General features: G+C 49.9%; 1 protein-coding gene across 4 annotated transcripts in view; it reads left to right on the plus strand.

Annotated features, from left to right (window-relative positions):
• Nucleotides 1-239: 239 nt before the first annotated feature.
• The window catches only part of PDLIM7 (PDZ and LIM domain 7), a 42,508-nt gene continuing 29,175 nt past the window's right edge, over nt 240-13,572 (plus strand). For 3 of the 4 annotated variants that reach the window (XM_077924670.1, XM_028718501.2, XM_028718495.2), the window contains exons 1-2: nt 240-395; nt 5,589-5,695. In XM_077924670.1, the coding sequence (XP_077780796.1) occupies nt 5,591-5,695 (105 nt within the window). In that variant the 5' untranslated portion in view covers nt 240-395; nt 5,589-5,590. Of the gene's footprint in view, nt 415-5,588; nt 5,696-13,572 lie in introns of all 4 variants that reach the window. The other variant, XM_028718496.2, reaches the window with a different exon arrangement.

Here is a 13,572-nt window from a genome sequence, read left to right on the forward strand (position 1 = left end):
AATCCCATTTGGCGGGGCTTGGGCGGCAGCTGCGCAAAGAGACACCGCCCTCCTGGGCGTAACATCCGCGGAGGGCGCAGCGCTCCGCCCTTTCTCATCCTGCCAGGGGCCGCGGGCGCCGCACACCTCCAATAGGGGGTGCCCTTACGCCGAGCAAGCGCCCCCGACGGCGCGCATGCGCTTCTACCTAGCAGGCGGTGCTTTTGTTGAATGGTGAGGCGCGGGGGCAGCAGGGGCGGGGCTTGCGCTTGAACTGCTGAGCAGGCGGAGCCCCGCCGGAGAGAGATATATAAGGGCTCCGTGGGTGCCGGCGGCGCTGCGGCTGAGACGGGGCGGCGGAGGCAGCTCAGTAGCTCCGCCCTTCTCTGAGGAGGTCGCGCGCGGGGACCTTGCAGGTATTGCATCCCGTCCCTGGTAGGAGCTGGCGGCGGGTGAGGTCGGGGGGTAGGAAAGGGAAAGTGATGTGGCTTTTCTGGGGACTCGTGTGGGCAGAGAAGGGCGGCGGGGTGACATAAGTGCCTCTTTCCCCACATATCACCCCCTTCTCCATCCCAGTCATGCTTTAGGAGATGTGAACGAGAGTTTGTGCCTCTCTTCACTCGCCCCCCCCCCCGTACTTTCCCTTTCTGTGTTTTCCCACGCCCTTCTCCCTCTCTCCCCGGCTCCCAGTGGCGCAGGAGTGTGTACTTTAGGAAGTCTCCTGTGTGCCTCCCCCCCTGTTCTTTTTCCATAGGGACGTCCTCTTGCCGTGGGGCTGGGGCGTGCCCCCTAGCCGTGCGTTAGCGGTGTCTCAGCGAGACTAGCGTGTTGCTCATGGCACCAGGATGTAACCGTCACCCTCGGTTTCCTGCGGCGGCTCGGAGCAGGGACGTCCCGTTTCGTGGGTGTGATGGCTGGTAGGGATCCCCTCTTGAGCCGAGGGAAGGGGCTGATGCTGGAGGCTCCCGTCGTAGGAGTGAGTCTCTCCCGGGGCTCCTCGCCGTCAAGGGTCTGAACCTGGGCATGCATGCGCCGGCACACGTCCCTCCTGGCTCCCCGCTCTTCTTCTGGACGTCTATTCTCGTCGTTCATCTAAAAGTGTCTCTGAGCTGTAACTTAATATTGCAGCATGTCCAGGAGGTCTGAATTCCAGAAGGGCTGTGAACAAGCATTGCGCCTGTGGCGGTCAGTGTCGAGATGGCACAAGTATGGCTGTTTCTTCAGTGACTTTCATAGGCTTTCTTAAAATTATGGCTCGTGTTCCTGATAAACTTTTTTTTCTGTGTTATCAAGCGCAACTTCAAAAAACCCACATGAGGTGCAGTTAGCCCTTGAGTTTGGTGGCCTTGTTTGTGAAGATTTGTGGAAAGCATTCCACAATAGAAATGTTCACTGGGAGGGGCAGATTTTTCATGCTTTTTGGGCTTCCAAGTATATTTGGCTGGCTGCTGTTAGAAAGAGGATGCTGGCCTTGGTCTGATCCTGCAGGGCTGCTATCAGGACCACCTAGAAATTCTGTGAGAGTTTGCTATTAACCTCCAGACTTCTTCTGTGCATATATATTGAGCAAATGTGTTTAATAACGAAGGGGGCAGACATAACCTGTCATATTTATCACAAATCCTTGCCTGCTTTGGATCATGGAGTAAAGACCCAGCAGCACCCGTTACTGATGTGAAGGGATGCTTCACACAAGCAAAGGAGGCAGGCACCTGACTTTATTTCACTCAAGGCTTTTATTTGATGACCCTCTTCATTGTGCAGAAGAAAAAAGTGGTGGCAGGAGGGATGGAGGGGGAATCAGGAGGACTGAGGGAAAAGAACTTTTCCAGGAGTTGGGGAGAGAGTGAGTGCAGCCTTTTCCTGCTGGTCTATTTATTGCTCATCCAGCTCTTTCCTTCCTTGAGGGCTGCCAGCTGAATCCACAAAAACAAAAAATAAACTTGGTCATCATCTGGAGATATGCGCACAAGGGGCAAAAGGGGAGAAATGGAGCCTGGTGCATCCTCCATTCCCATGTGACGTTATCCAGAGAGGGTGAGGACAAATATCCTGAGGTTTGCCAGGTGCTGGAGGTTTTAATATGGCAGCCTCCTAGGGTGGAATTTGCTTTCCCAAAGTCCAGGAAGAGCTGTTGTGCAAAGTGAAAAAAGTTTCCGCTCAGTGTTTCTCAGCAGTGTGATGAAGTGTACTTCTGATTCCTTTTGTGCCTGGGACCAGTATTTTTCTTTTAAAACTTGCTTCCTTGTGGATAAGTGTTCTTTTAATATTTTAATTCTGCAAGAGGATTGGCAGCTGCTTGTTAAAAATGAGAATTTGGCAAACTTTAATTTAGTGCTGGCAAATGTGTAGAAATGTATCCAGATTTAAAACGACAACAACCGCAGCAGATATTCTTGCTGTGCCATTTTATTTTATTTTGCAGGGTAGTATTCGTTTCAAGAATGCATTTAATTATTCTTGCCGCCCTGGCTGTTCAGTTGTCTTGTAATGGGCTATCTCCTTTTCTTGGTTCTTCAACTTAATGCACCTCAGCCCTGCCCTTCCCCTGTTATTCTTGCCTTCTGTCAGGCACTTCCAGGAAGTGCTTTATCAGTGCATATAGACTTCTTATCCTGCCAGATGGGCTCCTTGCATTCTGGTCTGGTCCCTTGTACCTGAGCTGGGTAGGGGGCATTAACTAGGCAGCAGCGTGGCACACAACCTGATTCTGCTCACTAGTGATCTTCTGAATTCAGCTTGATTTCTGTTTCTTTTTCACCATGCCTTGGCTTTTTCCAAACTTCATTTACTTATCCTGAGAGCAGCTAGCTCTTGATGCCCCATTCATTTCACTGTTTTTCAGCCCAACAGGAATCTCTTGTGGGCCACCTTCTGAGGAGGGGGATATACCAGTGATGGGCAGGACTGCGGGCAAAAGTGGGCAGAGCCCAATGGATGTTTCTCTACACTGGGCTCTGTTCCAGCCGTGCGAAAGACAGAGCGGTTTCTGCATTCCCACCCACACCATCTCTTCGTCCTGCTCCTGGACAGCCAAGAGGCGTTGCAGCTTAAGGAGGGTGTGGAGCAGGACCAATGGGGTGTGTGGTTTCAATGGGGGGAGGCATGGGATGGAGAAAGTCCCAAGGGCTGGATAGAGAGCCATGTAGGATCGCATTGGGACCCTGGGACTCAGGCTTACAGGCCACGCAGCATGTCGTCTAAGCCTTGTTTGCTGTGTCCTCCCTGGAACTGCTTGGCTGAGGTTGCCACGGGTTTGTAGATGCTGTGTGGAAACTTCAAAGCAGGCAGAACAACTCCTGAGCGAGCGCTCACTGTGAGAGCAGAGGCCCGAGGGGCTGTTCCTGCAGCCCTGTGGCACAAGGCTTGGTTCAGGCATGTTTTGCCGACTCAGCCTTGGGAGGAGGAGGAGGGAGAAATCAACGCTCCCTGCCTCTTCCTAGCCGAGCGCATTCCTTTGCCATTCCCATGGAGAAGAGGGTATTAAGCTGCTGCTGAAATCCCTCCAAGCTGAAGTGTCCCAGCCTGGCAAGGAGGGATGGTACAAGCTGGTACTCTGCCTGTGAGGGGCTCCACCTTTGTCTGTCTGGCAGAGGGAGCTCTCTGAGAAGGCCCTGCTGCAGCTCTTTCCTCTGTACTGGATGGGAAGGGGTGCCCTAGATCCCAGCCCAAAAGAACACTGTCTTCCTGGGTTTCTGTTTCTGTTTTTCTCTCTCCCTTCCCTTTCTCCTTTCCCCTCCTGGATTGTCCTGATTTCCTCTGTTTAGACCCAGCCAGGAAGTTATGTTTTCAGCACTCATTTGCATCTCTCCCAGTCCTGATGAGCAACCACTGGAATATGGCAGTGCTGTCTTGCATGCCTTATATAGACAACAAACTGCCTGGGGAGAATGGGAGGAGAGGGTGAAGGGAGTATTTTGTGTCCAGAAGGCAATTTTTGATTGCTTTTGCTATATAGTAGGGGTGCGTTGACTGGGAAACGCCAAAAGCAGTGAGGTGCCATAGCTGCACCTAACAAAAGCCATCTCTTAAGTAATTAGGAACAAATTGAAGGCTTTTCTTTTGGTGCCTTGATCAGCCAGCAGCTGCCTAAAACACAAGGCGTAGGAACAGAGCAATTATTCTGTCTTTCCATCCTAATCCCTGGATCTCCCCATTCTTTAATGTTCATATTATCAAGTTGGAATCTCCTCTGTCAGCTGTGGGGAAAGCATTTCTTTTTTAAAATGGCACTTGCAGACCCTACGAGCACTTCATGAGTTGGTAGTGGTTGATATGAGCGGGGTCAGACTCTGTCTTGTCCAGATTAAAATTGTGCTAACAGCCTCTATTTGAGGATGCGGGGGTGATAACTAATTCATATCATCTGTTTTTTGAGTGAGGGCTTAAATTGGGTTGGCTTGTGGGGAAGCCATTTAGACTCTGGTTGTGTGAATAGGTTTCACATGGCCATTCTAGTGGCAAGTCCATTTACAGAACTACTTCAAATGCTTACAGTGCTGCCTCGCAAGACGAAATTAATTCGTTCCGCGAGTTTTTTCGTCTTGCGATTTTTTCGTCTTGCGAAGCATGGTGTCGGAAAAGTTTTGGAAAAGCTTCAAAAATCACCAAAGTCTTCAAAAACCTCAAAAAAGGCTACCACACCGCGTGCTATGAGTTGCTCCTCGAAGTCAAGTCACAACTGTATTAACGGTTTTAAGAAAAAGGAAACAAACTTGCAAGACGTTTCCGTCTTGCGAAGCAAGCCCATAGGGAAATTCGTCTTGCGAAGCAACTCAAAAAACCAAAACCCCTTTCGTTTTGCAAGTTTTCCGTCTTGCGAGGTACCACTGTATATTGATTTGAGCCAACCAAGTTCAAAACGAGCCCACCCAAAGAGGAGGTGCGATTTGCCCGGAATATGCATTTCATATGTGATTCCTGCGTACAGAGGTTCTTGGTTTCACATATATTGTCAAAACGAGGAAAACAAACTTTTCTGTGGTATTGGTAGGCCGAGTCCTTGGAAAGGAAATGCTTCCTCAGTATCTTTGTGTGGTTCTTCTGCCTCTGCTAATTATTGCCTGATTCACTAGGACAGCCTTTAGGAGTTTAGACTAAAGACAGTGAAACGTATTCTCTGACATCTCCAGGTAGGTCTGGGAATCTGAAACCCAGTGGAGACCTGATTCCAGTCAGTGTAGACTAGATGTGGCCCTCTGGATGTTGCTGAATTACAACTCCCATCATCCCTTGCTGGGGCTGAGAGGAGTTGCTATTCAGCAATGTTTGGAAGGCCAAAGGTTCCCCACACCTGATGTAAACAATACTGAGCTAGATGGACCCAATGGTCTAATTTGGTATAAGGCCACTTCCTTTGTCCCTAAAGGAAAAGCTGAAGAGCATTGCTGTGGGGAGGACAGGGATGGGCTGGGGTAGGATGAAGGGCAGTGCTTAGGCCTTGGTGCCAACTTCCGGGGAAGGAGCTTGCACTTCCCTTTGCCCTCACTTGGGGCAGGCAAGGCTCTACTGTGTGAGGCAGATGTTTCCTGTTCTTCAGTTGTCCTCTCCCAGCTCTCCTGTCCCTCGCTGCATCACTTTTAAAGCTAATAATCTCTTCTCCTCCCCAGAAATGAGTGACATGGACTCGTACAAGGTGCTGCTGGATGGGCCGGCGCCATGGGGCTTCAGGCTGCAGGGTGGCAAGGACTTCAACATGCCACTCTCCATCTCCAGGGTAAGTCATGAAGAAGCTCTTTCTCAGGGAACTATGCTAGTCCTTGCTGGTCAGCCATGGTTGTTTTCTTCCGTTGCTTCCATTCATTTCCTAGGCTCAAGCACTCTCACATCTCTGTTGTGTGCTGGTCTCTTTATCACAAAGGAAAGGAAAGGAAAGGCAAAAGGTCTCCCCACACCCACCCCGCCCAGAGCTGCCAGCCTTCTTTGCACTCATGATGTAATGAGAAGGTCCTCAGCATTCAGCCTGTTACTTGATCTTGGGCTCCTTGGGGCTCCTGCGCTCTATTTTTGGATCTGTGGCAATGGCTCTTGCCTGTGGCTGGGTGGAGCTAACTTGGGGTTTGTGGTAATGTGAATATGATATTCCGGCTGTTCCAAGAGGGATGCCAAGGCGTGTAACTTAGTCGATCTTAATGCCAGCTTCTAGGGGGCAGCAATCTGGCTTTGACTTGTAGTTGGCAGCTGATTCTGTTGGTACCTAATCAATCAAACCTCTCTGTCCAGATGATGCTTTCTTTAGGCTCCCCCCCTCTTTATTTTTTGCATATTCATGAATCTCCTGTTTGGGTGAAGTGGGGCTGACGTCTTTAGGATGAGAAATAAGGCACACAGTCTCTCCTCTCTGGGTGGCTTCTTGGGATCTCCACCCACTCTCTGCTGGAGCAGAAATGAAATTCAACCCCACACTCCTAGCCCAGGCACCAGGGGAGGCCAGCAGTGTTTGTTTCATCTTCTAAATGCCTTCTGCCAGAACGTCAAGAGCTGACCTTTAGCCCTGGATAGTGGAGGGCAGAGGACGGCCAAGCAGGGCCTACTTTTTCCTGTGCTGTCAATGAGGCTCAAGGTCATGCTGGACCACTCTCTGGTTGACACTGGTTCGAATCTCGTCACATCCATAAACACACAGAACAGTTTAAAGGCTTGCGGCTGGATTAGAGCCTTGGCTTCCCACCTGCAATATAGGGGCCTACCTCACAGGGTCGCACTGAGGATGTGTGTGAAGTGCTTCCAGCACTTGAGCACCTTGTAGGCAAGTACTAAGTATTCTACGTCTGTTGTTTGAAATTGGCAACACCCTGCCGCTTAGTAGTAATAATAAGGACTCTCTTGATGCTCCCCATTCTTCTTGGAACCGGTATACCCCAAGGCTTTCCTTCTGGGCTTGAAGGAGCCCCTGCTCATCCTGGACTGCCAACCCACGAGAGCCACTCCTGACCTGAAAGCTCCCCTCTGGACTGGCTTGGGTGCTCACATGCTGGACGGCTTGCAGGCAACTCCTGCTCCGCTCGCCTTTTGCCTTATAAGCCTTGGAATGCTGAGTGCAGCCGCTGCTGCTGTTGCTGACGCTTGCAGCCGCTTGGCAAAGCGGAATGTTTCTCTATAAACGAGAAGCCCCGAGGGCTGGAGAAAGGCACCAGGAAGCCCCCTCTCCATTGCTCCACAGCCAGGCACTTTCCCCACCCACATGCTGCTTATAGTCCTCCACATCTTTTGCAGCACCATCTCTCCCCCCCCCCCCACTTATTGGTTTCCCCATCAGTTGTGTGCTGGAGGTTTTGTTTGTACTTTCTCTGCTGCTCTGTTCCTAGCTATTCTTCCCAGCCCATCTCTGGGGACGCTCTGCTTTCCTGCTTGGAGGGCTTTGTGCTGAGGCAGCCTCCGCTGTTTTTGTTCCCTCACTCTCTCCCTTTTTTTTAAAAAAAGAGTTTCTCCTGGCTCGCTGCCAATCCCTAGCAAAGCCCCTGCCTAGACAGGGGAGAGCCTCTCTGCAGAGAGACCCCAGCTAGCGCCTCCCGCAAACATACCAGAGGCTAGAGCAGCAGCACCCTTTCCCTCCTTTCCCCTGTGCTAGCATGCCACAGCCCATCCCTCTTGCAAGAAGTATGAGAGCTCCTTTGTGGCCAGGCCTTGAGAAAGACTTTCCTTCCTGTGCTCTTTGGGGAGGGTGGCTTGCTGCGTTTGGCTGTGGCTATTGTCACAGCCAAGGATGGCCAGGGTCTCACTTGTTAGGCCATTGTGCTTCTGCTCAGGCAGCTACAGGTGGCTGCAGTCAGCCGGTACTCCTGTGGTTTGGCTGTAGGACCTCCCTTGGCAAGGCTCCTGGCATCTGTAGCAGCTTCAGAGGGAGAGTTGTGCAATGTCCCCTGTCCCACTAAGTGAACTGGAGCTTAGCTGTTCTGGGCTGTTGTGATGGCATTTTAGGTTCCAGGTTGCGGTTGCCAAAACGGAATGTCGTCTTGCCATTTGGGGGCAAGGCGGCTAAAGTCTTATTTTCTCAGTTAAACTTCTTTGCTAGATCAGACGACAACCTTGAGCTAGTTTATGAACTTTAAGAACTTAAAAAAGAAAAGTCCCTTTATCCAGGGACAGTCCACATATATACTGGCCTATTCCCACCTTTTTTTCTTAATGGGGACATGGACCATTCATAATGTAAGAATATTCTTCATAACTGTGAGCAGGGCAGTAGGGTAAGTGAAGATAAGCTACAACAATTAGCTATAACATTGGTCACTGCTCCTGCTCAGGTGGCACAGAAAAAGCATTTTGGTTTGTGAAATTCATTCTGATTGTGCAAATAAAATATAACTGATAGAATTCTACAGGATGTGGTATTAGCATGTGAAATCCAGTGATCTCCAGGTATGCACCTCCAGGTGATGGAGATGTCAGCATCATCCTGGCACCCAGGCATCTTCACTTGGTTGCAAATCGCTAATAGCTAGGTGCAAAATGCACCCGATAACCTGGCTAATTTCAAACACTGCTTTTGTCCTCCACTGTCCCAGACCTTGGGGGGGGGCGGTATTTTTTTACCGTGCAATGCACTTTTCTCTTCCTGAGAATGTGAGAGATGTGGGATTTAGCATTCCCATTAATAAGAAATGCTAAACTTTTGCAAAGTGCTTCCTGATTTGATGCTGCATGCCAGATGTCAGCAGACAGGTGTGAGAGAAGAAGGCAGGGGGCTTGTAAAAGTAGTGAGAATTGGGTAGAAGGGTTTCTCTTCTGCTAAAATAATTTGCTAGGCCAAAAATAAAAAACAGTGAAGCATATGGTTGCAATATGGGGGGGGGGGAGGCAAGGAGAGAAGCTCTGGTGGTGGAGGGGGGGCTGTTGAGTAATAGGAAGCACAGCAGTGTGAAATGTCTGTCTGGGTGTCTGATGCAAATGCTTCTATCTCATGAGATGAAAGGTCTTGCATGGAAAATAAACAGGAAGTAGGGCGAAAACAGATCCTGCATTTATTGGGACCTCCCCCAGTGCAAATATTAGTAACAGACCTTGTAGAGCTGAATACACCTTGAATCTGACCGCCATCTTCAAAACTGCCAGTGGGGTTGACCCTTAGTAGGACCTAAATAAAAGGTAGTACCTAAATAAGTGTTTTGGAAACTCTTAATACAATCTAGAGAATAGTTGATTTCATCCCCTAAAAATGGAAGATCAAATGTTTACAGCAGAATACCTAGAAGAATGTGAGCTTATGTGAGCTCATAGCTCCTTTATGCTCGTTCCTGTTAAAACATTAGATTCCTTGCAACTTGGTAATCTCAGAAGGTGCAGGGGATAAAATGGCTTCACTGTTCCTCCAGAGTTGTCTGAAGACTGCCTGGGCTGTGTGACGAGGATTGTCAACACTTGGCTTCTGTGCCAAATCTGTTCCCTTGAGGGACGATACTTGGCTCCCGCAGTTGTGAACCCAGAAGCAAAGGAGGGATGTAGAAGAGGAGGCACAGCTGCAGCAGTGGGACTTGCCAGAAAGCCACCGTAGGGAGTTTGGGTTGGGCATTTGACCCACCGCACCCCTTGCTCAATGCAGGCCTCTGGCAAAACTAGTTGCTGTCCAGGGTTCTATGTTAAACGAATTGGTGGCATAATCTGCAGGAGTGGCTTCCCCATACCATACAGTGCACCTCTTAATAAACAGGATGTGGAACATATTTGCATGAATGGGTCACCCAGAGCTGGGGTGGGGAAACTGTGCCCCTCCAGAAGTTGCTGGACCACAGCTCCCATCATTCCTGACTTGGCCTTGCTGTCTGGGGCTGATGGGAGCTGTGGTCTAATAATCAGGAAGGCTGATCTGGAACATCCCCCTTGGATTGAAGCGATGGAGGAAGCTGTGGAACAGGAATAGAGAGCTTAACACTTGTCCAGCTTTAGTGCCGCAGGGTGGGTATTAAATAAACGTTGGCTAGTTGCGTTAGGAAGGAAGCTACTGGCTCATTAGCTCAATGCCTCCGAATTAACGGTTCATGGGCTGTGGGACTGCTCTGTGCTGCCAGGCTTCCTTGAGCTCATTGTGAACTTGTGACTTCTGCCTACAAGAAAGATGTTCTGTGAGTCACACACTGGCAAGTAGGTGAAATATCTGGGGCGGTGATGCAATTGGGAAACGGATGTGTCAGAGTGGTCTTCCAGCTCATGTACAGCCTTAGGAACCCACATTATTTTGGTTTTATTCCTGCATATTTGGGACAGGACAAACTGTCAGGCCAAGAGCAGTGTGGGGTGGCTGAGGACTGGTGGGGAGAATGACAGTCCTTTGCTCAGGTTCCTAGCTGTGTCCATTACAGCCAGAAATGACCTGTTCCTTCTGTACCGAGCGCCTGTGTCTTTAACTTTTGTAAGTTCCTTTGAAGAGCCACCTAGAGAGGAGTGACAGGGAGGAGGGTATTGCAGTGGGCACACATTGCCGTGGTGGAAGGATGAGGCCATGATGGGTGATAGAAAAGAGCAGGTGCAGTGATTGATGCCTGGCTGGTTCAGCTGTCCCAAGGCTGAGTTCTGAAAACCAAGCAGAGCTGCTGAGGTCAGATGGAGAACAGGATAAAAATACACTCCTTGCTGTTAAAAGAGGGATGGAGCAAGGTGAGCATTGTCCAAGGAAGCCCATTGGCTGGTCCCAGAGGGGTGTCTCCCCCATGTACTGCACCTTGGCTGTACCTTCGGAGGCACTTGTGCTAACTTGCCAGGGAACTGAGTACAAGGCTGTAATTTCGTTGGGATTTTGACGTTTTCCCAAAGGCCCCAGTTTGCTAGGATAGATTCTGAGCACTCGCATTTCATTTCAGTACAGCTGTATGAAGAAGAAGAAAATGCAGGTTTCCATAATAGCTGCTGCAAAGCAGGGCTGTGTCTATTCTGTACTCAGAGCAAAATCCTTCACTTAAAAAGCAGAATTCTAAATCAGTGATGGTGAGACTCTAGCTGCCCAGATGTTGTTGGTCTACAGCTCCCATCATCCCAGACCATTGGCCATGTTGGCTGTGGCTGATGGGAGTTCGGAAGGCCACAGGTCTAAAATCATGCAAATCATGCAATATTGCATTATCTTTGCTGCTTTTGTTAGTCATCATGGGGCATGAAGAAGTCCTTCCTGACCACTCTGCAGCTCCATGGTAACGCTCCTCCTTTGCATGCAGAAGGTGGCAGGACCAGGTTCAGTCCCCAGCACCTCCAGTTTGGGTTTGGAAAGACTCCTGCCTGGATTGGAACCCTTGAAAGCTGCTGCCAGTCAGTGTAGGCAATACTGAGCCAGATGGACCAATGGCCTGACTCGGAATAAGGCAGCTTGCAGTGTTGACTGCAGAACACAAACTACTTTGAAGCAACGGAACTGTTTTGCAAAAGTAAGTTGTCAGCTCTCTGTGCTTGAGTGCTGGTGGCTCTGTGATTGCTGAGCGGGGGAGTCTGTGGCTTCTTGTTCCCAGCAACAGAGCTGGTTATGTTTGCTGGGAGTGAGTTGGCTCAGGTTTCTAAAACTGAGCAGCAGCAAGCAGGTGTGGGCCGCCCCAATGTGAAGGTCATTGAAATCGAGGGAAGAGGGAAGGCCAGAGGGGTGGAGATTGAAGGAAGGAAACTGCTTCCCCCCTTTGGTGAAAACCAGACCCTTTTTGATGCAAGTTGGCTCCAGGATTGAAACCCTACCACAGGCAGGAAGTGGGGAAGAAATGCCTGTTCCCACAGTGACCAGCCACCCTCATTTTTTTCTGTACTGGTGGGGTGGGCAATGGGGGTGGAGGAGGCCAGCTAAGTTTGCTGGCTGGGAATAGACTGGCTGTCCTCTGGGGCCAGGGAACTGCAGAGCCCCGAACTTCCTGCCCAGCCTGGATAAATGCACACACAGCGCCAAAGGGGTGGTCGTTTTTAGACTTGCTCATGTGTAATAAGGCAGGAAGGAAGCAGGAAGGAGGGAGTGGATTTGACTGTGCCAGAAGATGGAAATCTAGTGCATTTCTGGATTAGCTGTACTGCCCAGCCTGACGTGTTGTGTTCTCTCTTTCTGACCATATGACTGTTGTGGAATGACCTCTCTCTTTTTATCCCCTGTGATTTCAGATTTTGGGATTGTGGGGTTGTTGAAACTTGTCCTAATCTCTGGACGAGCTCTTTGTGTCATGACACCACCATGTTAAAAAGCAAATTAAAGATGCAGGATTTTTTTTTGGGGGGGGGGGAGAGAAAGAATAGGAATGAAGTGTTACATTGGTGAACCAGATTTAAAACAATAATAGTTTCGGTGTACGTGTGGAAACGAGGAAATCCTCCTTCTGTTTGAATATAGCAGTTTGCCTTTCCCTGGCCTTGCATTGTTCAGCCTTCTCCAACCTGGTGCCCCCGGGTGTTGTTGGACTCCAACTCCTATCAGTCCCAATCCGGGGATGATGGGAGCTGTAGTCCAAAATGTCCAGAGGGCCGCAGGTTGGGGACTGGGCTTCTCACCCTCCTTGTTGTTGTTGTTTAGTCGTGTCCGACTCTTTGTGACTCCATGGACCAGAGCACGCCAGGCACTCCTGTCTTCCACTGCCTCCCGCAGTTTGGTCAAACTCATGCTGGTAGCTTTGAGAACACTGTCCAACCATCTCGTCCTCTGTCATCTCCTTCTCCTTGCGCCCTCCATCTTTCCCAACATCAGGGTCTTTTCCAGGGAGTCTTCTCTTCTCATGAGGTGGCTAAAGTATTGGAGCCTCAGCTTCACGATCTGTCCTTCCAGTGAGCACTCAGGGCTGATTTTCTTAGGGGCTGATTTCCTGATTTCATCCTCCTTAGGGGGAGCCATTTGCATGCTGGGCCAGATACCTCCTTCACCCTGAACAGTGAAATGGCCTGATTTCTAGACTTCCCACTACCTTATGCCTGGGAAGCATTTTCCTCAAAGACTCCCAGGGAAAAGGATACATTGGCACCATATATAAAGTTGGTGGCATTGTGCCCGCTGGGCAAGGCCTGTCAGAATTGCCTGGTGGGGTGAACTGAACAGGTTGGGAGAAGGTTTATCTTGGTGCACATCGACTCCAGCTGTCATTTCCCCCCATTTGAAAGATCAGACAAATTTATGATCTGGCTGCTCCATCCCTCGGGGGACTCTTGCATTCCACCTAAAGTTGCACACATTCCTCCACTTCTCCCCCTGTGTATGGCTCTGTCCCTGGGATTCTTTCCATATAAAAATGAAAACACAGGAGCTGCCTGGAGCAATTGCCCTAGCACCATGCGCATTTGGCCACTGCAAGTTCCTACATAAATGTCCCTTATAACATGGGAGCCATATATAGCAGCATGTGGTTTTCTTAGTAATTTATCTTTTGTTGCTGAGAGTGAATTTGTACTGCTAGGGGCAAACGATTCGCTCTACTGCTGCTTCACCAGGGGGAACACCTTGGCAGAGCTCCTTTCAAGTTCCACCCATTTAGGGTGCTTCTTTTCCAGCCCTCCTAGAGCATTATGTCCTCAGTATTTCACACAGGTCTCTTGCAATGGGCTGTCATGGTGTTGGTACAAAGCCCAGATTTTTCATACGGAGCCCTGTGTCAAGGAAGCGAGAAGTTGCTGCTGGGCTTTGCAGGAGGGTTTGCCAGCCCTCTGAGC

The sequence above is a fragment of the Podarcis muralis genome, chromosome 2 (genome assembly GCF_964188315.1).
Source record: "Podarcis muralis chromosome 2, rPodMur119.hap1.1, whole genome shotgun sequence".
Taxonomy (NCBI): domain Eukaryota; kingdom Metazoa; phylum Chordata; class Lepidosauria; order Squamata; family Lacertidae; genus Podarcis; species Podarcis muralis.